The sequence below is a fragment of the Atractosteus spatula genome, chromosome 2 (genome assembly GCF_055471065.1).
Source record: "Atractosteus spatula isolate fAtrSpa1 chromosome 2, fAtrSpa1.hap1, whole genome shotgun sequence".
Lineage (NCBI taxonomy): Eukaryota > Metazoa > Chordata > Actinopteri > Semionotiformes > Lepisosteidae > Atractosteus > Atractosteus spatula.
Genome location: NC_142707.1, coordinates 49,933,839 through 49,954,389, shown reverse-complemented (window position 1 = coordinate 49,954,389; position 20,551 = coordinate 49,933,839). Strand labels below are relative to the sequence as shown.

The window sequence follows — 20,551 nt, the reverse complement described above, 5'->3', positions numbered from 1 at the left end:
GTATCCTGCCTGTATTGGATAAACTGATTAGAAACTAGCTGGGGGGATTATTGTCTGGAATACCCAGCTGTGTTGATCTCTCATCTGTCCCATGCCCACACAGCAGTCCTTGCTGAAACTGTTTCTAATTCCTGCCCCAGGCTCTGTGCCTTTCATCAACACGCCAACCCTGGCTGTCCTCAGGGCCCCAGACGTCCAGAAGACATGGCCTTCAGAAATCCAAAGGGTGTGCAGGAAATAGGGGCCCATTCGACTTGACTGCAGTTTAGAAACCGAGAATCTAAACTTTAGTCCAGCTGTAATTCATATGTGACCAGAGACTAGACCTTCACCCCCCACCCCTTCACCTCTTCAGTAAAATGTTTCCTGTTCGCCGTGAATTCTCCCTCAGTTTCCAGCTGTGGCCCTGTGTCCGTGTCTCTCTGCTGGGTGTGAAACAGTCCCCTGGCTTGATCCTGCCTGTATCCCTCAGAGCTCTGTGTACCTGGATCACACCTCCTCTCTCCTGGGCTGGAGAGATGTAGCTCCCCCTGCCTGTCTGAACACGACAGTCCCCTGAGACCTGGGATCTTGTTCTTCTGCTCGGGACACTTTCTAGGGCTGGAAGATCTTTTCTGTGGGTGATGTGGTGACCAACCCTGAACACAGTCCTCCAGCTGAGATCTGACCAGTGCAGAGTAGAGCTTCAACAGATCTCCCTGGACTGTGAGAAGGATGTAATGCATCTGTATTACAGGTGGGTAGCTGCGTCAGCATGCGTAGGTTGCAAAGGAACAAGTAATAGGTTTATTCCATGCTGGAAAGAGAAGAAAGAAAACATTTTGTCCGTGGAGCCTTCTTCAGGTGTGAGAAAGACAGGGCAGTGAGCAAAGGTAACCTAGCAGGAGAACATTACTTGTTCCATCTGTTCTAGTGCAGGACAGAGACCTGGGCCTGAAATGCAAAACAGGTGTAGGACACAGAGGCTTAGGACAAGACAGGCAGATACATAGAACAGCCAGAGATGTGCCAGATGAAGAAAACAATCAGACAGGTCTGGTTTTCAATTTGACACACATCAGGGGAAAACATTTATGAAATAAAACCCAAAGCCCAGTCTGATTTAATTGAGAATCCCTTCTTTATTACACATTGGTACTGTTCTACAAAAAAGCACAGGGAGTAACCATAGGTAAGCACACAGTGTACAGGCTGAGAGAGAGACAGCTCTAGCAACTGGGCGTGAGTGTGTGTGAGAGAGACAGCTCTAGCAACTGGACATGAGTGTGTGTGTGTGTGAGAGAGAGAGACAGCTCTAGCGACTGGGCATGAGTGTGTGTGTGTGTGAGTGAGAAAGAGAGAGACAGCTCTAGCGACTGGGCATGGGTGTGTATGTGTGTGTGTGAGACAGACAGCTCTAGAGACTGGGCATGAGTGTGTGTGTGTGAGAAAGAGAGAGACAGCTCTAGCGACTGAGCATGGGTGTGTATGTGTGTGTGTGAGACAGACAGCTCTAGCGACTGGGCATGAGTGTGTGTGTGTGAGAGAGAGACAGCTCTAGGTGCTGAAATGAGCCTGTGTGAGAGAGAGACAGCTCTAGTGACTGGGCATGAGCCTGTGTGTGTGTGAGAGAGACAGCATTAAGGGCTGGGAGGGAGAGAGAGAGAGACAGCGTTGAGACCTGGTAAAGAATGCATTGGATTGTGCAGGAACTGTCAGTGATTCTTGGGGTCAGAGGGCAGCACTGCTGGGGTTCAATAACTGCGCCCAAACAGGGTGTAATACTGTGCAGGCTCCTGTCCGCTCACACACAGCTGGCCAGCCTGCAGCTCTCTCAGGGGCTGGAAGGGGATGCACAGGCTCTTGGCTCCCATAGAGGGCGCTCCAGGCTCCAGATCCTGGTCCCTGATGGGGTGGGAGAAAGAAGGGAGAAACTCTGTTCAAGCACGTCAGTTCATCTCATCATCTACCCTACACTCACTCAGACTGTCCCATACTTGAGCTTCTGTTTTAGACTCCTGGACACTCGTGTGGCATCCAGCAGTTTCCTAATCAGCGTGACAGTGCAGATGTGCCCACAGCCCTGAACCAAGTTGAGCCCGGTTTTCCACAGAGAGTCGCCCTACACTGCCCACTGCGCTGGGTCAGATCCAAGCCTGAGCCTCTGTGTCTATGGGTCTCTTACTTGGCAGTGATTTTCTTGATCCAGTCCTCACACTCGATGCGGCCGCAGAATGGGATCTGTACGATCTGAAGGGACAGGCAGAGAGAGCAAGTGAGACAACAGGAGAATCACTCGATACTCTTCAACAACTTGATACCTATCCCCTCTTCAAGTCTCAGCCTTCTCCCTTCTCTCCTTCCCTGGACAATCCCTCTCCTCCCTCCTCTCCTCTCCATGGACAGTCCCTCTCCTCCCTCCTCTCCTCTCCATGGACAGTCCCTCTCCTCCCTCCTCTCCTTCCCTGAACAATCCCTCTCCTCCCTCCTCTCCTCGGACAGTCCCTCTCCTCCCTCCTCTCCTCGGACAGTCCCTCTCCTCCCCCCTCTCCTCCCTCCTCTCCTCCCTCCTCTCCTCTCCATGGACAGTCCCTCTCCTCCCCCCTCTCCTTCCCTGAACAATCCCTCTCCTCCCTCCTCTCCTTCCCTGAACAATCCCTCTCCTCCCTCCTCTCCTCTCCATGGACAGTCCCTCTCCTCCCTCCTCCCTCCTCTCCTTCCCTGAACAATCTCTCTCCTCCCTCCTCTCCTCTCCATGGACAGTCCCTCTCCTCCCTCCTCTCCTCTCCATGGACAGTCCCTCTCCTCCCTCCTCTCCTCTCCATGGACAGTCCCTCTCCTCCCTCCTCTCCTTCCCTGAACAATCCCTCTCCTCCCTCCTCTCCTCTCCTCTCCATGGACAGTCCCTCTCCTCCCTCCTCTCCTCTCCATGGACAGTCCCTCTCCTCCCTCCCCTCCTCTCCATGGACAGTCCCTCTCCTCCCTCTGGCGCTCTCTCACCTTGCCCTGATCCAGCTCCCTCTGGAAGTCCTCCAGGCTGTCAGTCACCACCATGTGCTTCCGGAGGTCTTCCGCAGCCCTGCCAGGGAACAGGGGTGTTATTCCTACATCCCTGGGGTTACACTAACAGCCTGTGGGGCGCCAAGGCGGCCCATCAGCTTTGCCTGTGAACAGGATGGCTGGAGCTTGGGGCTCACACTTATGTTAGAGGTGGGGACCCCAAGGTCACCCGTCCAGACCAGGACCCCGTGACGCCCTGACCCCTGGCTGAATGACTCATCCCGAGTGTCCAAAATGGACAGCGTCTCCCTCGACTACGGTATGAACCTCACCGGGTGGAAGAGCCCCCCCGTGTGCGTGTCAGAGCTGCAGGGGTCCCAGGACGTCCCCAGAGTGAGGGCGGCGCCGCTACCTGCTGTACAGGTGGGTCTGTATGTCCTCCAGCAGCCGCCTCAGCCGGTTCTCGGCGTCCGTCTCCGGCAGAGTGATCTTCTCCCCGGTGTCCCTCCGGACGGCCACACACTGGCCCAGCTTCACGTCTCTGGGGCCCACCTCCAGCCTGATCGGGACGCCCTGCGCAGACAGGGGCGCAGGAGAGAGGACAGGAGGGGAGAGCAGGAAAGGAGGAGAGTTAGCAGCACTACGAATGCTGTACCCGGTGCTCACTGGGGTACTGCAATATTGGAGTACTGGTGTGTGGGGAGTGCTGTGGGGCTGCGGGGTGTGTGGGGGTACAGAGAGTATGCACGGGTGCAGTGTGGGATTAAGGGGTTCTTCTCACACTGCTGTTGTCCGGGTACTCCTGGGCATTGCAGTGCATATTTAGGTATTTCGGGGTACAGGTTTACATTACGAGGTACCTTGAGCTCCCAGTGGTTGAACTTCCAGCCAGGAGAGTAGTTGTCCCGCAGGTCGGCTCGAGCCCGGATACCAGACTGGGTGAGACGCTCCAGATACTGGGAACAGCGGGAAAGCAGGACCTCCTTCTCGGAGTCTGGGAGAGAGGCTGTGATGCCACACGGGATAATGATCACCTGGGAGAGAGAGGTCAAAGCACAGGGGGAGGTGAGGAGGAGGAGGAGGAGGGTGTCAGAGGGAGAGAGAGCAGTAAAACTGTTCTGGAACTCAGAGGAGATGTGGAAAGGAAATGGAAACTTCCTGCAGCCATCGAGCAGCAGCAGAGCTCTCGCTCCTGGCTTCATCAGCCTTGCTAACAAAGACAGTCCACAACCCGGCCTCACCTCCCCCCTCTGAGCCTGCTGACTGGGCGCAGTGTGCTGGTCTGCTGAACCGGCCCTAAGCTGGGCACTCTCCTCCCAGTAAGAGTGTGGCCCATGCTGCCCTGTGGCGAGACGCCACACACGCCCCAGCCCCCTGTGCCCCCACCTGCAGACAGGCCACGCGGGGGGGCAGGACCAGCCCCTGGTCGTCCCCGTGCACCATGGTCAGCACGCCGATGGTGCGGGTCGTGATGCCCCAGGAGTTCTGGAAGGCGAACTGCTTCTCTCCGGGCCGGAGCGGGTCCTCAAACACGATCTCGAACATCCGCGAGAAGTTCTGGCCCAGGTGGTGCGACGTGGCCCCCTGGCAGGAGAGAGGAAGGGAGGGTGTGAGTGGGAGGGAGAGGGGGAACCCGGGCAGTGTGGGAGGGGCAGTGAGAAATCCGCGCGCACCTGAATGGCTCTCCCGCTGGCGGAGATGAAGGCTTCCACTGTGGTGGTATAATCGCCACCGGCGAACTTCTCCTTCTCCGTCTTCCTGCCTTTCACCACAGGGATCGCCATCAGCTCCTCGTACACCCGTGCATACAGGTCAAGGATCTGTAACACCTGGAGAGAGAGAGAGACTGTGTTAGCAGACTGACGCACCTACACAGGACAACCCCCAATACCCGCCCTCATACACACACACGACACCCCCCTCCCCCTAATACCCGCCCTCACACACACACACACACACACGACACCCCCCTCCCCCCAATACCCGCCCTCACACACACACACACGACACCCCCCTCCCCCCAATACCCACCCTCACACACACACACACACGACACCCCCCTCTCCCCAATACCCACCCTCACACACACGACACCCCCCTCCCCCCAATACCCGCCCTCACACACACACACGACACCCCCCTCCCTCCAATACCCGCCCTCACACACACACACACACGACACCCCCCTCCCCCCAATACCCGCCCTCACACACACGACACCCCCCCCCCCAATACCCGCCCTCACACACACACACACACACACGACACCCCCCTCCCCCCAATACCCGCCCTCACACACACACACGACACCCCCCTCCCCCCAATACCCGCCCTCACACACACACACGACACCCCCCTCCCCCCAATACCCGCCCTCACACACACACACACGACACCCCCCTCCCCCCAATACCCGCCCTCACACACACACACACACACACACGACACCCCCCCCCAATACCCGCCCTCACACACACACACACGACACCCCCCTCCCTCCAATACCCGCCCTCACACACACCCACACGACACCCCACTCACCCCAATACCCGCCCTCACACACACCCACACGACACCCCCCTCCCCCCAATACCCGCCCTCACACACACACACGACACCCCCCTCCCCCCAATACCCGCCCTCACACACACCCACACCCCCCTCACCCCAATACCCGCCCTCACACACACCCACACCCCCATACCCGCCCTCACACACACCCACACCCCCATACCCGCCCTCACACACAGGACATCACCCCATACACTCGGATGTACAGGTCAAGTATCCGTTACACCAGGCGAGACGGAGACTGTGTTAACACACTGCCTCTCCGCACACAGTCCCACAGGCCCCTCCCAAACAGAGAACATGCCGTTAGCTCCTCGCAGTTCCAGGCCAGAGAGCAAGCGGCTGCCTGAACACACTGCCTCGTCTTTGACACGGCCCCACACACGCCAGACCACCGAGAGCGAGCTCAGCACACAGCCTCTCCTCAGATGCCCACTGTAGCCGCCCCTCACCTCCTCGGCCGCCTCCTCCTTGGTAGCGAAGGCGGTGTGTCCCTCCTGCCACAGGAACTCCCGGGTCCTCAGGAAGGGCTGGGGGTGCTTGAACTCCCACCGCTGAGCACAGAGAGCGAGAGAGAGGTTCACACAGGCCGCAGGATGAGCCCACACACACAGCACCGCCCGTACAGACAGCCAGACCACACACCCACGGCACCGCCCGTACAGACAGCCAGACCTCACACCCACGGCACCGTCCGTACAGACAGCCAGACCTCACACCCACGGCACCGTCCGTACAGACAGCCAGACCACACACCCACTGCACCGTCCGTACAGACAGCCAGACCTCACACCCACGGCACCGTCCGTACAGACAGCCAGACCTCACACCCACGGCACCGCCCGTACAGACAGCCAGACCTCACACCCACGGCACCGCCCGTACAGACAGCCAGACCTCACACCCACGGCACCGCCCGTACAGACAGCCAGACCTCACACACAGCACCGTCCGTACAGACAGCCAGACCTCACACCCACGGCACCGCCCGTACAGACAGCCAGACCACACACCCACGGCACCGTCCGTACAGACAGCCAGACCTCACACCCACGGCACCGTCCGTACAGACAGCCAGACCACACACCCACTGCACCGTCCGTACAGACAGCCAGACCTCACACCCACGGCACCGTCCGTACAGACAGCCAGACCTCACACCCACGGCACCGCCCGTACAGACAGCCAGACCTCACACCCACGGCACCGCCCGTACAGACAGCCAGACCACACACCCACGGCACCGCCCGTACAGACAGCCAGACCTCACACCCACGGCACCGCCCGTACAGACAGCCAGACCTCACACCCACGGCACCGCCCGTACAGACAGCCAGACCTCACACACAGCACCGTCCGTACAGACAGCCAGACCTCACACCCACGGCACCGCCCGTACAGACAGCCAGACCACACACCCACGGCACCGTCCGTACAGACAGCCAGACCTCACACCCACGGCACCGTCTGTACAGACAGCCAGACCACACACCCACTGCACCGTCCGTACAGACAGCCAGACCTCACACCCACGGCACCGTCCGTACAGACAGCCAGACCTCACACCCACGGCACCGTCCGTACAGACAGCCAGACCTCGCACCCACGGCACCGCCCGTACAGACAGCCAGACCTCGCACCCACGGCACCGCCCGTACAGACAGCCAGACCTCGCACCCACGGCACCGCCCGTACAGACAGCCAGACCTCGCACCCACGGCACCGCCCGTACAGACAGCCAGACCTCGCACCCACGGCACCGTCCGTACAGACAGCCAGACCTCACACCCACGGCACCGCCCGTACAGACAGCCAGACCTCACACCCACGGCACCGTCCGTACAGACAGCCAGACCTCACACCCACGGCACCGCCCGTACAGACAGCCAGACCTCACACCCACGGCACCGTCCGTACAGACAGCCAGACCTCACACCCACGGCACCGCCCGTACAGACAGCCAGACCTCACACCCACGGCACCGCCCGTACAGACAGCCAGACCTCACACCCACGGCACCGCCCGTACAGACAGCCAGACCTCACACCCACGGCACCGTCCGTACAGACAGCCAGACCTCACACCCACGGCACCACCCGTACAGACAGCCAGACCTCACACCCACGGCACCGTCCGTACAGACAGCCAGACCTCACACATACAGTACAGCACCGCCCGTACAGACAGCCAGACCTCACACCCACAGCACCGCCCGTACAGACAGCCAGACCTCACACCCACGGCACCGCCCGTACAGACAGCCAGACCTCACACCCACGGCACCGTCCGTACAGACAGCCAGACCTCGCACCCACGGCACCGCCCGTACAGACAGCCAGACCTCACACCCACGGCACCGCCCGTACAGACAGCCAGACCTCACACCCACGGCACCGTCCGTACAGACAGCCAGACCACACACCCACGGCACCGTCCGTACAGACAGCCAGACCACACACCCACGGCACCGCCCGTACAGACAGCCAGACCTCACACCCACGGCACCGCCCGTACAGACAGCAAGACCTCACACCCACAGCACCGCCCGTACAGACAGCCAGACCACACACCCACGGCACCGCCCGTACAGACAGCCAGACCTCACACCCACGGCACCGCCCGTACAGACAGCCAGACCACACACCCACGGCACCGTCCGTACAGACAGCCAGACCTCACACCCACGGCACCGCCCGTACAGACAGCCAGACCTCACACCCACGGCACCGTCCGTACAGACAGCCAGACCACACACCCACGGCACCGTCCGTACAGACAGCCAGACCTCACACCCACGGCACCGCCCGTACAGACAGCCAGACCTCACACCCACGGCACCGCCCGTACAGACAGCCAGACCTCACACCCACGGCACCGTCCGTACAGACAGCCAGACCTCACACCCACGGCACCGCCCGTACAGACAGCCAGACCTCACACCCACGGCACCGTCCGTACAGACAGCCAGACCTCACACCCACTGCACCGTCCGTACAGACAGCCAGACCTCACACCCACGGCACCGTCCGTACAGACAGCCAGACCTCACACCCACGGCACCGTCCGTACAGACAGCCAGACCTCACACCCACGGCACCGCCCGTACAGACAGCAAGACCTCACACCCACGGCACCGCCCGTACAGACAGCCAGACCTCACACCCACGGCACCGCCCGTACAGACAGCCAGACCTCACACCCACGGCACCGCCCGTACAGACAGCCAGACCTCACACCCACGGCACCGCCCGTACAGACAGCCAGACCTCACACCCACGGCACCGTCCGTACAGACAGCCAGACCTCACACCCACGGCACCGTCCGTACAGACAGCCAGACCTCACACCCACGGCACCGCCCGTACAGACAGCCAGACCTCACACCCACGGCACCGCCCGTACAGACAGCCAGACCTCACACCCACGGCACCGCCCGTACAGACAGCCAGACCTCACACCCACAGCACCGTCCGTACAGACAGCCAGACCTCACACCCACGGCACCGCCCGTACAGACAGCCAGACCTCACACCCACGGCACCGCCCGTACAGACAGCCAGACCTCACACCCACGGCACCGCCCGTACAGACAGCCAGACCTTACACCCACGGCACCGCCCGTAGAGACAGCCAGACCTCACACCCACAGCACCGTCCGTACAGACACTCATGCTACAGCCTGTGTGTGCTCTGACTGCCTGCTGCTAAAACACCAGGCACAACACAGAGCCCACTCTAACACAGCAGTATCTGGAGCAGCTTGGCTTTGGATATGACACAAGCCCTGGTGTAGATCCACTAGGGGGAGTCCCAGAAGGTACCATAGCCCCCAGGACAGACCCCTGGTAGCTATGGTAGACCCCAACAGGAGGTGAAATAACAGATACTTAATATACTGGTTGTACTGACCACGACGTTGCACCACTGGTTCAGCTTGATGGGCAGGTCCCTGTGAGACTGAACCCACTTGGCGTAGGCTGGGTACATCACTGCACAGAGACAAACAGGAAACAGGTCATTCTCTTTGTAGATACCGGACTCTCACAGCACATGAAGCCATGCTGTAGAGCGAGACACGAGTGAGAGACAAGCAGGAGGAGGAGCAGAGCGAGAGACGAGCCGGGGGGGGGAGGGAGGAGCAGAGCGAGAGACGAGCCGGGGGGAGGAGGGAGGAGCAGAGCGAGAGACGAGCCGGGGGGAGGAGGGAGGAGCAGAGCGAGAGACGAGTGGGGAGGGAGGAGCAGAGCGAGAGACGAGCCGGGGGAGGGAGGAGCAGAGCGAGAGACGAGCCGGGGGGAGGAGGGAGGAGCAGAGCGAGAGACGAGCCGGGGGGAGGAGGGAGGAGCAGAGCGAGAGACGAGCCGGGGGGAGGAGGGAGGAGCAGAGCGAGAGACGAGCCGGGGGGAGGAGGGAGGAGCAGAGCGAGAGACGAGCCGGGGGGAGGAGGGAGGAGCAGAGCGAGAGACGAGCGTGGAGGGAGGAGCAGAGCGAGAGACGAGCCGGGGGGAGGAGGGAGGAGCAGAGCGAGAGACGAGCCGGGGGGAGGAGGGAGGAGCAGAGCGAGAGACGAGCGGGGAGGGAGGAGCAGAGCGAGAGACGAGCCGGGGGGAGGAGGGAGGAGCAGAGCGAGAGACGAGCCGGGGGGAGGAAGGAGGAGCAGAGCGAGAGACGAGCCGGGGGGAGGAAGGAGGAGCAGAGCGAGAGACGAGCCGGGGGGAGGAGGGAGGAGCAGAGCGAGAGACGAGCCGGGGGGAGGAGGGAGGAGCAGAGCGAGAGACGAGCGTGGAGGGAGGAGCAGAGCGAGAGACGAGCCGGGGGGGAGGAGGGAGGAGCAGAGCGAGAGACGAGCCGGGGGGAGGAGGGAGGAGCAGAGCGAGAGACGAGCCGGGGGGGAGGAGGGAGGAGCAGAGCGAGAGACGAGCCGGGGGAGGGAGGAGCAGAGCGAGAGACGAGCCGGGGGAGGGAGGAGCAGAGCGAGAGACGAGCCGGGGGAGGGAGGAGCAGAGCGAGAGACGAGCGGGGAGGGAGGAGCAGAGCGAGAGACGAGCCGGGGGAGGGAGGAGCAGAGCGAGAGACGAGCCGGGGGAGGGAGGAGCAGAGCGAGAGACGAGCCGGGGGGAGGAGGGAGGAGCAGAGCGAGAGACGAGCCGGGGGGAGGAGGGAGGAGCAGAGCGAGAGACGAGCGGGGAGGGAGGAGCAGAGCGAGAGACGAGCCGGGAGGGAGGAGCAGAGCGAGAGACGAGCGGGGAGGGAGGAGCAGAGCGAGAGACGAGCCGGGGGGAGGGAGGAGCAGAGCGAGAGACGAGCCGGGGGGAGGGAGGAGCAGAGCGAGAGACGAGCCGGGGGGAGGGAGGAGCAGAGCGAGAGACGAGCCGGGGGGGGGAGGGAGGAGCAGAGCGAGAGACGAGCCGGGGGGGGGAGGGAGGAGCAGAGCGAGAGACGAGCCGGGGGGGGGAGGGAGGAGCAGAGCGAGAGACGAGCCGGGGGGGGAGGAGCAGAGCGAGAGACGAGCCGGGGGGGGAGGGAGGAGCAGAGCGAGAGACGAGCCGGGGGGAGGAGGGAGGAGCAGAGCGAGAGACGAGCCGGGGGGAGGAGGGAGGAGCAGAGCGAGAGACGAGCCGGGGGGGGAGGGAGGAGCAGAGCGAGAGACGAGCCGGGGGGGGGAGGGAGGAGCAGAGCGAGAGACGAGCCGGGGGGGGAGGGAGGAGCAGAGCGAGAGACGAGCGTGGAGGGAGGAGCAGAGCGAGAGACGAGCCGGGGGGGAGGAGGGAGGAGCAGAGCGAGAGACGAGCCGGGGGAGGGAGGAGCAGAGCGAGAGACGAGCCGGGGGAGGGAGGAGCAGAGCGAGAGACGAGCCGGGGGAGGGAGGAGCAGAGCGAGAGACGAGCGGGGAGGGAGGAGCAGAGCGAGAGACGAGCCGGGGGAGGGAGGAGCAGAGCGAGAGACGAGCCGGGGGAGGGAGGAGCAGAGCGAGAGACGAGCCGGGGGGAGGAGGGAGGAGCAGAGCGAGAGACGAGCCGGGGGGAGGAAGGAGGAGCAGAGCGAGAGACGAGCCGGGGGGAGGAGGGAGGAGCAGAGCGAGAGACGAGCGGGGAGGGAGGAGCAGAGCGAGAGACGAGCCGGGAGGGAGGAGCAGAGCGAGAGACGAGCGGGGAGGGAGGAGCAGAGCGAGAGACGAGCCGGGGGGAGGGAGGAGCAGAGCGAGAGACGAGCCGGGGGGAGGGAGGAGCAGAGCGAGAGACGAGCCGGGGGGGGAGGGAGGAGCAGAGCGAGAGACGAGCCGGGGGGGGGAGGGAGGAGCAGAGCGAGAGACGAGCCGGGGGGGGAGGAGCAGAGCGAGAGACGAGCCGGGGGGGGAGGGAGGAGCAGAGCGAGAGACGAGCCGGGGGGAGGAGGGAGGAGCAGAGCGAGAGACGAGCCGGGGGGAGGAGGGAGGAGCAGAGCGAGAGACGAGCCGGGGGGGGGAGGGAGGAGCAGAGCGAGAGACGAGCCGGGGGGGGGAGGGAGGAGCAGAGCGAGAGACGAGCCGGGGGGAGGAGGGAGGAGCAGAGCGAGAGACGAGCGGGGAGGGAGGAGCAGAGCGAGAGACGAGCGGGGAGGGAGGAGCAGAGCGAGAGACGAGCCGGGAGGGAGGAGCAGAGCGAGAGACGAGCCGGGAAGGAGGAGCAGAGCGAGAGACGAGCCGGGAGGGAGGAGCAGAGCGAGAGACGAGCCGGGGGGGGGAGGGAGGAGCAGAGCGAGAGACGAGCGTGGAGGGAGGAGCAGAGCGAGAGACGAGCCGGGGGGAGGAGGGAGGAGCAGAGCGAGAGACGAGCCGGGGGGAGGAGGGAGGAGCAGAGCGAGAGACGAGCCGGGGGGAGGGAGGAGCAGAGCGAGAGACGAGCCGGGAGGGAGGAGCAGAGCGAGAGACGAGCCGGAGGGAGGAGCAGAGCGAGAGATGAGCCGGGGGGAGGAGCAGAGCGAGAGACGAGCCGGGAGGGAGGAGCAGAGTGAGAGACGAGCCGGGAGGGAGGAGGAGAGCGAGAGACGAGCCGGGAGGGAGGAGCAGAGCGAGAGACGAGCCGGGGGGGGAGGAGCAGAGCGAGAGACGAGCCGGGAGGGAGGAGCAGAGCGAGAGACGAGTCGGGGGGGGAGGAGCAGAGCGAGAGACGAGCCGGGAGGGAGGAGCAGAGCGAGAGACGAGCGGGAGACGAGCCGGGTGAGGAGGGAGGAGCAGAGCGGGAGACGAGCCTGGGGAGGAGGAGGAGGAGGGAGCAGCAGAGACATGGGCCTACCTGTCTCACTGGTGGGTCTGACGGCGATGGGCTCGGCCAGCTCGGTCTTCCCGGAGCGTGTCACCCAGGCCACCTGCACGGGGACAGGACAGGCTGCTGAGACAGCACTCCTGTAACACCCTGCCCTCACCCTAACTGTATGGCCTTCTGACAACACCCCTCCCATTCCCCGCTGTCACCCTGACTGTATGGCCTTCTGACAACACCCCTCCCCCCCCCCCCACCGTCACCCTGACCGTACGACACCACCCCCCACCATCATCCTGACTGTACACCATCATCTTGACACCCCCCACCGACACTCTGGCTATCCGCTGCTGACCTCAGGTGCGAAGTCCGCTATGTGGGACTTCTCCTTCTCCAGCGCGGCCTGGGAGACGAACATGGGGAAGTAGCAGTTCTCCACGCCCAGCTTCTTGATCTCCGTGTCGAAGAAGTTCTTGATGGACTCCCAGATAGAGAAGGCCCAGGGGCGCAGCACGTAGCAGCCACTCACGTCGTAGTACTCGATCATCTCCGACTTCGTGATCACCTGCAGAGAGAGAGAGAGAGAGGTGTTACTGCTCTGGACAGCGACTTCAAGACCACCTGCAGAGAGAGAGAGAGAGGTGTTACTGCTCTGGACGATGACTTCAAGACCACCTGCAGAGAGAGAGAGGTGTTACTGCTCTGGACGGCGACTTCAAGACCACCTGCAATGAGAGAGAGAGGTGTTACTGCTCTGGACAGCGACTTCAAGACCACCTGCAGAGAGAGAGAGGTGTTACTGCTCTGGACAGCGACTTCAAGACCACCTGCAATGAGAGAGAGAGGTGTTACTGCTCTGGACAGCGACTTCAAGACCACCTGCAGAGAGAGAGAGGTGTTGCTGTCCTAAACCCTGGAGATCTTTGTTCACAACAAAGCTTTGGGAATCTGAATCCGAGAGAAGAACAAGGAGTGAAGAGGGTGCAATGGAGCACAAGAGCACGACAGGACGGAGAGCGAGTGCGAGAGGAAGGGCTCCACACAATGAGCTGTACCTGTGAGTACCAGTCTGCCAGGTTCTCCTCCTTCTTGGCCTCCAGCCCCAGCCTGCAGGACAGAGAGAGAGAGAGATATGTCAGAAGTGAGACAGGACAGCCACACCTACACCAGGCTGTCACGGACATACCCCCCCCCACGCTCACCGGGTCTGTTTCTTGGGGCCCTGCCCCTCTCCAGAGCCCCCAGCTCCAGCGCTCTTGTCTGGCTGCCGGGACGGGTCGCCCCCCTGCTTCCTGCCCCCAGCCTGCTTCTCGCTCTTGTTTTCCTTGTCCTTCCTTTTCTTGTCCTGGGGGGGTGGCCCGGCAGGGGGCCGGTACTCCTCGCCGGTCAGGGTACGGTACTGGGCCTTCAGGTCCAGCAGAGTCTTTACCGCACTGTCCACCTGCTCCTAGACACACACACATACACAGGAACATAGACATCAGCGCACACACAGACCTCAACAGCTCCCACACATGTCAACACTAACACAGTACTGCTCTAGATTCAGATACAAAAAGATACAATCCTGGACTTAAAGAATATCCTACACTGACAGGCTGAAGGAACTGAGTCTCTTTAGTCTTGAACAGAGAAGACAGTGAGGAGACTGATACAAGTATTAAGGGACTGTCCTACACTGACAGGCTGAAGGAACTGAGTCTCTTTAGTCTTGAACAGAGAAGACAGTGAGGAGACTGATACAAGTATTAAGGGACTGTCCTACACTGACAGGCTGAAGGAACGGAGTCTCTTCAGTCTTGAAAATCGAGAACTGGTTATCAGGAAACAACTGGATGAGATCCCGGGATCAGTTAACTACTAACTAGGCGCTCTCACACATCTCCATCCCTTGCTCCTCATACCTGCGAGGACAGAAGTGCTCGCTCACCTTGGGCGCTTTCTCTGCCTTCAGCTTGCGCACCAGCTCCCCCTGCTGGGCCACTTCTGCGTGCAGCGCCTCAGCCTGGGGGGCAGGGCTTGACGGTACTGGGGCGGGGTCGCTCTGCATGGGGGCGGGGTTAGGCTGTGCGGGGGCCTGGCTGGGCAGGGCCACGCCTGGCTTGTAGTCCTGTCCTGTCAGCTGTTTGAAATGTGCCTTCCGTGCCAGTAATTCCTTCACCGCAGAGTCTATTTGGTCCTGGAGAGAGAGGGAAAGAGCACATCACTGTGTAACGGCAGCAGCAGGATTCCTCCATTCCAGGGACACAGTCTTGAAGGATCTCTACGTTTGTCTAAAGTATCAACTCCCTTACACTTGACAATCGGGGATTACATGTACACCAGTCCTAAAAGCTGCACAGTAAGTGGGGACAGAAATGACACCTCCAGTCTCTCACCTTGGGTGCTTTCTCTGCCTTCAGCTTGCGCACCAGCTCCCCCTGCTGGGCCACCTGCTCGTAAGGGCAGGAGGAGGGGGCGTGGTCAGGGGCGGGGCTGTGCTGAATGGGGGCGGGGTTACTTTGTGCAGGTGCCTGGCTGGGCGGGGCCATGCCTGGCTTGTAGTCCTGCCCAGTGAGCTGTTTGAACTCTGCCTTGCGAGCCAGCAGCTCCTTCACTGCAGAGTCCACCTGGTCCTGTGGAGAGAAGGGGACAGGAGGAGGTGCACAGGTGAGCCCCAGCAGCTGGGATTGCCATTATCTCTGCTGTTACATCCGTTACTCTCCAGTCTCTCACCTTGGGCGCTTTCTCTGCCTTCAGCTTGCGCACCAGCTCCCCCTGCTGGGCCACTCGCTCGTACGGGCAGGAGGAGGAGTCGGGGGCCGAGCTGACGTGGTTTTGGGGGGTGGGATTCATATCCTTCGACTGGGCCGGGGCGGAGCTGGGCGGGGCCATGCCTGGCTTGTAGTCCTGACCCGTCAGCTGTTTGAACTCCGCCTTGAGCGCCAGCAGCGCCTTCAGAGCCTGGTCCACCTCATCTTTGGCTGCCTTCCCCGCCTTCAGAGCCCGCACAGTCTCCCCCTGGGCCACCACCCGCGAGAACAGTGCTGCAGCATCCCCAGAGACACTAGGGGGCGCTGACGCAGGCTGGCCGCTCTTGCTCTCCACCTTTGCCTGAGCCTAGGCATCGCGGACAAAGACAAGAAGAGAAAGACAAAGACAGAAAGGCAGGCACGTTAAAGGACATCAGATTCTCACAGTGGCTCTCTGTGAGTGTGATGTGACAGGTGTGCTTGTGCAGGCGGAGGTGTGTGTGTGTGATGTGACAGGTGTGCTTGTGCAGGCGGAGGTGTGTGTGTGTGATGTGACAGGTGTGCTTGTGCAGGCGGAGGTGTGTGTGTGATGTGACAGGTGTGCTTGTGCAGGCGGAGGTGTGTGTGTGTATGAGATGTGACAGGTGTGCTTGTGCAGGCGGAGGTGTGTGTGTGTGTGTGAGATGTGACAGGTGTGCTTGTGCAGGCGGAGGTGTGTGTGTGTGTGTGAGACGTGACAGGTGTGCTTGTGCAGGCGGAGGTGTGTGTGTGTGTGTGAGACGTGACAGGTGTGCTTGTGCAGGCGGAGGTGTGTGTGTGTGTGTGAAACGTGACAGGTGTGCTTGTGCAGGCGGAGGTGTGTGTGTGTGTGAGACGTGACAGGTGTGCTTGTGCAGGCGGAGGTGTGTGTGTGTGTGTGAGACGTGACAGGTGTGCTTGTGCAGGCGGAGGTGTGTGTGTGTGTGTGAGACGTGACAGGTGTGCTTGTGCAGGCGGAGGTGTGTGTGTGTGTGTGAGACGTGACAGGTGTGCTTGTGCAGGCGGAGGTGTGTGTGTGTGTGTGAGACGTGACAGGTGTGCTTGTGCAGTCGGAGGTGTGTGTGTGTGTGTGAGACGTGACAGGTGTGCTTGTGCAGTCGGAGGTGTGTGTGTGTGTGAGACGTGACAGGTGTGCTTGTGCAGTCGGAGGTGTGTGTGTGTGTGAGACGTGACAGGTGTGCTTGTGCAGGCAGAGGTGTGTGTGTGTGTGAGACGTGACAGGTGTGCTTGTGCAGGCGGAGGTGTGTGTGTGTGTGAGACGTGACAGGTGTGCTTGTGCAGGCGGAGGTGTGTGTGTGTGTGAGACGTGACAGGTGTGCTTGTGCAGGCGGAGGTGTGTGTGTGTGTGAGACGTGACAGGTGTGCTTGTGCAGGCGGAGGTGTGTGTGTGTGTGAGACGTGACAGGTGTGCTTGTGCAGGCGGAGGTGTGTGTGTGTGTGAGACGTGACAGGTGTGCTTGTGCAGTCGGAGGTGTGTGTGTGTGTGAGACGTGACAGGTGTGCTTGTGCAGTCGGAGGTGTGTGTGTGTGTGAGACGTGACAGGTGTGCTTGTGCAGGCGGAGGTGTGTGTGTGTGTGAGACGTGACAGGTGTGCTTGTGCAGGCGGAGGTGTGTGTGTGTGTGAGACGTGACAGGTGTGCTTGTGCAGGCGGAGGTGTGTGTGTGTGATGTGACAGGTGTGCTTGTGCAGGCGGAGGTGTGTGTGTGTGATGTGACAGGTGTGCTTGTGCAGGCGGAGGTGTGTGTGTGTGTGATGTGACAGGTGTGCTTGTGCAGGCGGAGGTGTGTGTGTGTGATGTGACAGGTGTGCTTGTGCAGGCGGAGGTGTGTGTGTGATGTGACAGGTGTGCTTGTGCAGGCGGAGGTGTGTGTGTGAGATGTGACAGGTGTGCTTGTGCAGGCGGAGGTGTGTGTGTGTGTGTGAGATGTGACAGGTGTGCTTGTGCAGGCGGAGGTGTGTGTGTGTGTGTGAGATGTGACAGGTGTGCTTGTGCAGGCGGAGGTGTGTGTGTGTGTGAGACGTGACAGGTGTGCTTGTGCAGTCGGAGGTGTGTGTGTGTGTGAGACGTGACAGGTGTGCTTGTGCAGTCGGAGGTGTGTGTGTGTGTGTGAGACGTGACAGGTGTGCTTGTGCAGGCGGAGGTGTGTGTGTGTGTGTGAGATGTGACAGGTGTGCTTGTGCAGGCGGAGGTGTGTGTGTGTGTGAGACGTGACAGGTGTGCTTGTGCAGTCGGAGGTGTGTGTGTGTGTGTGAGACGTGACAGGTGTGCTTGTGCAGTCGGAGGTGTGTGTGTGTGTGAGACGTGACAGGTGTGCTTGTGCAGGCGGAGGTGTGCGTGTGTGAGACGTGACAGGTGTGCTTGTGCAGGCGGAGGTGTGCGTGTGTGAGACGTGACAGGTGTGCTTGTGCAGGCGGAGGTGTGTGTGTGTGTGAGACGTGACAGGTGTGCTTGTGCAGGCGGAGGTGTGTGTGTGTGTGAGATGTGACAGGTGTGCTTGTGCAGGCGGAGGTGTGTGTGTGTGTGAGATGTGACAGGTGTGCTTGTGCAGGCGGAGGTGTGTGTGAGACGTGACAGGTGTGCTTGTGCAGGCGGAGGTGTGTGTGTGTGTGTGAGACGTGACAGGTGTGCTTGTGCAGTCGGAGGTGTGCGTGTGTGAGACGTGACAGGTGTGCTTGTGCAGGCGGAGGTGTGCGTGTGTGAGACGTGACAGGTGTGCTTGTGCAGGCGGAGGTGTGCGTGTGTGAGACGTGACAGGTGTGCTTGTGCAGTCGGAGGTGTGCGTGTGTGAGACGTGACAGGTGTGCTTGTGCAGGCGGAGGTGTGCGTGTGTGAGACGTGACAGGTGTGCTTGTGCAGGCGGAGGTGTGCGTGTGTGAGACGTGACAGGTGTGCTTGTGCAGGCGGAGGTGTGCGTGTGTGAGACGTGACAGGTGTGCTTGTGCAGGCGGAGGTGTGTGTGTGAGACGTGACAGGTGTGCTTGTGCAGGCGGAGGTGTGTGTGAGACGTGACAGGTGTGCTTGTGCAGGCGGAGGTGTGTGTGTGTGTGAGACGTGACAGGTGTGCTTGTGCAGGCGGAGGTGTGTGTGTGTGTGAGACGTGACAGGTGTGCTTGTGCAGGCGGAGGTGTGTGTGTGTGTGAGACGTGACAGGTGTGCTTGTGCAGGCGGAGGTGTGTGTGTGTGTGAGACGTGACAGGTGTGCTTGTGCAGGCGGAGGTGTGTGTGTGTGTGAGATGTGACAGGTGTGCTTGTGCAGGCGGAGGTGTGTGTGTGATGTGACAGGTGTGCTTGTGCAGGCGGAGGTGTGTGTGTGTGTGATGTGACAGGTGTGCTTGTGCAGGTGGAGGTGTGTGTGTGTGATGTGACAGGTGTGCTTGTGCAGGTGGAGGTGTGTGTGTGTGTGTGTGATGTGACAGGTGTGCTTGTGCAGGCGGAGGTGTGTGTGTGATGTGACAGGTGTGCTTGTGCAGGCGGAGGTGTGTGTGTGTGTGTGAGACGTGACAGGTGTGCTTGTGCAGGCGGAGGTGTGTGTGTGTGTGTGAGACGTGACAGGTGTGCTTGTGCAGGCGGAGGTGTGTGTGTGTGTGAGATGTGACAGGTGTGCTTGTGCAGGCGGAGGTGTGTGTGTGTGTGATGTGACAGGTGTGCTTGTGCAGGTGGAGGTGTGTGTGTGTGATGTGACAGGTGTGCTTGTGCAGGTGGAGGTGTGTGTGTGTGTGTGAGATGTGACAGGTGTGCTTGTGCAGGCGGAGGTGTGTGTGTGTGATGTGACAGGTGTGCTTGTGCAGGTGGAGGTGTGTGTGTGTGATGTGACAGGTGTGCTTGTGCAGGTGGAGGTGTGTGTGTGTGATGTGACAGGTGTGCTTGTGCAGGTGGAGGTGTGTGTGTGTGATGTGACAGGTGTGCTTGTGCAGGTGGAGGTGTGTAATAAGACAGGTGTCCGGGTGCAGGTGTGTGTGATGTGACAGGTGTCCGGGTGCAGGTGTGTGTTTGTGTGTGTGTGTAATAAGACAGGTGTGTGTGTGTGTGTGTGTGTGTGTGATAAGACAGGTGTGCGGGTGGAGGTGTGTGTGTGTGTGAGACGTGACAGGTGTGCTTGTGCAGGCGGAGGTGTGTGTGTGTGAGATGTGACAGGTGTGCTTGTGCAGGCGTAGGTGTGTGTGTGAGATGTGACAGGTGTGCTTGTGCAGGCGGAGGTGTGTGTGAGACGTGACAGGTGTGCTTGTGCAGGCGGAGGTGTGTGTGTGTGTGAGACGTGACAGGTGTGCTTGTGCAGGCGGAGGTGTGTGTGTGTGTGAGACGTGACAGGTGTGCTTGTGCAGGCGGAGGTGTGTGTGTGTGTGAGACGTGACAGGTGTGCTTGTGCAGGCGGAGGTGTGTGTGTGTGTGAGACGTGACAGGTGTGCTTGTGCAGGCGGAGGTGTGTGTGTGTGTGAGACGTGACAGGTGTGCTTGTGCAGGCGGAGGTGTGTGTGTGTGTGAGACGTGACAGGTGTGCTTGTGCAGGCGGAGGTGTGTGTGTGTGTGAGATGTGACAGGTGTGCTTGTGCAGGCGGAGGTGTGTGTGTGATGTGACAGGTGTGCTTGTGCAGGCGGAGGTGTGTGTGTGTGTGATGTGACAGGTGTGCTTGTGCAGGTGGAGGTGTGTGTGTGTGATGTGACAGGTGTGCTTGTGCAGGTGGAGGTGTGTGTGTGTGTGTGTGATGTGACAGGTGTGCTTGTGCAGGCGGAGGTGTGTGTGTGATGTGACAGGTGTGCTTGTGCAGGCGGAGGTGTGTGTGTGTGTGTGAGACGTGACAGGTGTGCTTGTGCAGGCGGAGGTGTGTGTGTGTGTGTGAGACGTGACAGGTGTGCTTGTGCAGGCGGAGGTGTGTGTGTGTGTGAGATGTGACAGGTGTGCTTGTGCAGGCGGAGGTGTGTGTGTGTGATGTGACAGGTGTGCTTGTGCAGGTGGAGGTGTGTGTGTGTGATGTGACAGGTGTGCTT

At 60.9% G+C, this 20,551-nt stretch overlaps 1 protein-coding gene across 1 annotated transcript in view; it reads right to left on the bottom strand.

Annotated features, from left to right (window-relative positions):
* Positions 1 to 1,092: 1,092 nt before the first annotated feature.
* eprs1 (glutamyl-prolyl-tRNA synthetase 1) overlaps positions 1,093 to 20,551 on the bottom strand; it is a 42,192-nt gene continuing 22,733 nt past the window's right edge. The window contains exons 18-33 of the mRNA XM_088929227.1: positions 15,507 to 15,890; positions 15,170 to 15,406; positions 14,722 to 14,970; positions 13,994 to 14,238; positions 13,847 to 13,898; positions 13,147 to 13,356; positions 12,825 to 12,897; positions 9,460 to 9,539; positions 6,003 to 6,104; positions 4,653 to 4,808; positions 4,366 to 4,563; positions 3,840 to 4,013; positions 3,392 to 3,552; positions 2,980 to 3,058; positions 2,165 to 2,229; positions 1,093 to 1,884 (exon numbers count right to left, since the gene is read on the bottom strand). Of these exons, the coding sequence (XP_088785353.1) occupies positions 1,734 to 1,884; positions 2,165 to 2,229; positions 2,980 to 3,058; positions 3,392 to 3,552; positions 3,840 to 4,013; positions 4,366 to 4,563; positions 4,653 to 4,808; positions 6,003 to 6,104; positions 9,460 to 9,539; positions 12,825 to 12,897; positions 13,147 to 13,356; positions 13,847 to 13,898; positions 13,994 to 14,238; positions 14,722 to 14,970; positions 15,170 to 15,406; positions 15,507 to 15,890 (2,616 nt within the window). The 3' untranslated portion in view covers positions 1,093 to 1,733. The remainder of the gene's footprint in view (positions 1,885 to 2,164; positions 2,230 to 2,979; positions 3,059 to 3,391; positions 3,553 to 3,839; positions 4,014 to 4,365; positions 4,564 to 4,652; positions 4,809 to 6,002; positions 6,105 to 9,459; positions 9,540 to 12,824; positions 12,898 to 13,146; positions 13,357 to 13,846; positions 13,899 to 13,993; positions 14,239 to 14,721; positions 14,971 to 15,169; positions 15,407 to 15,506; positions 15,891 to 20,551) is intronic.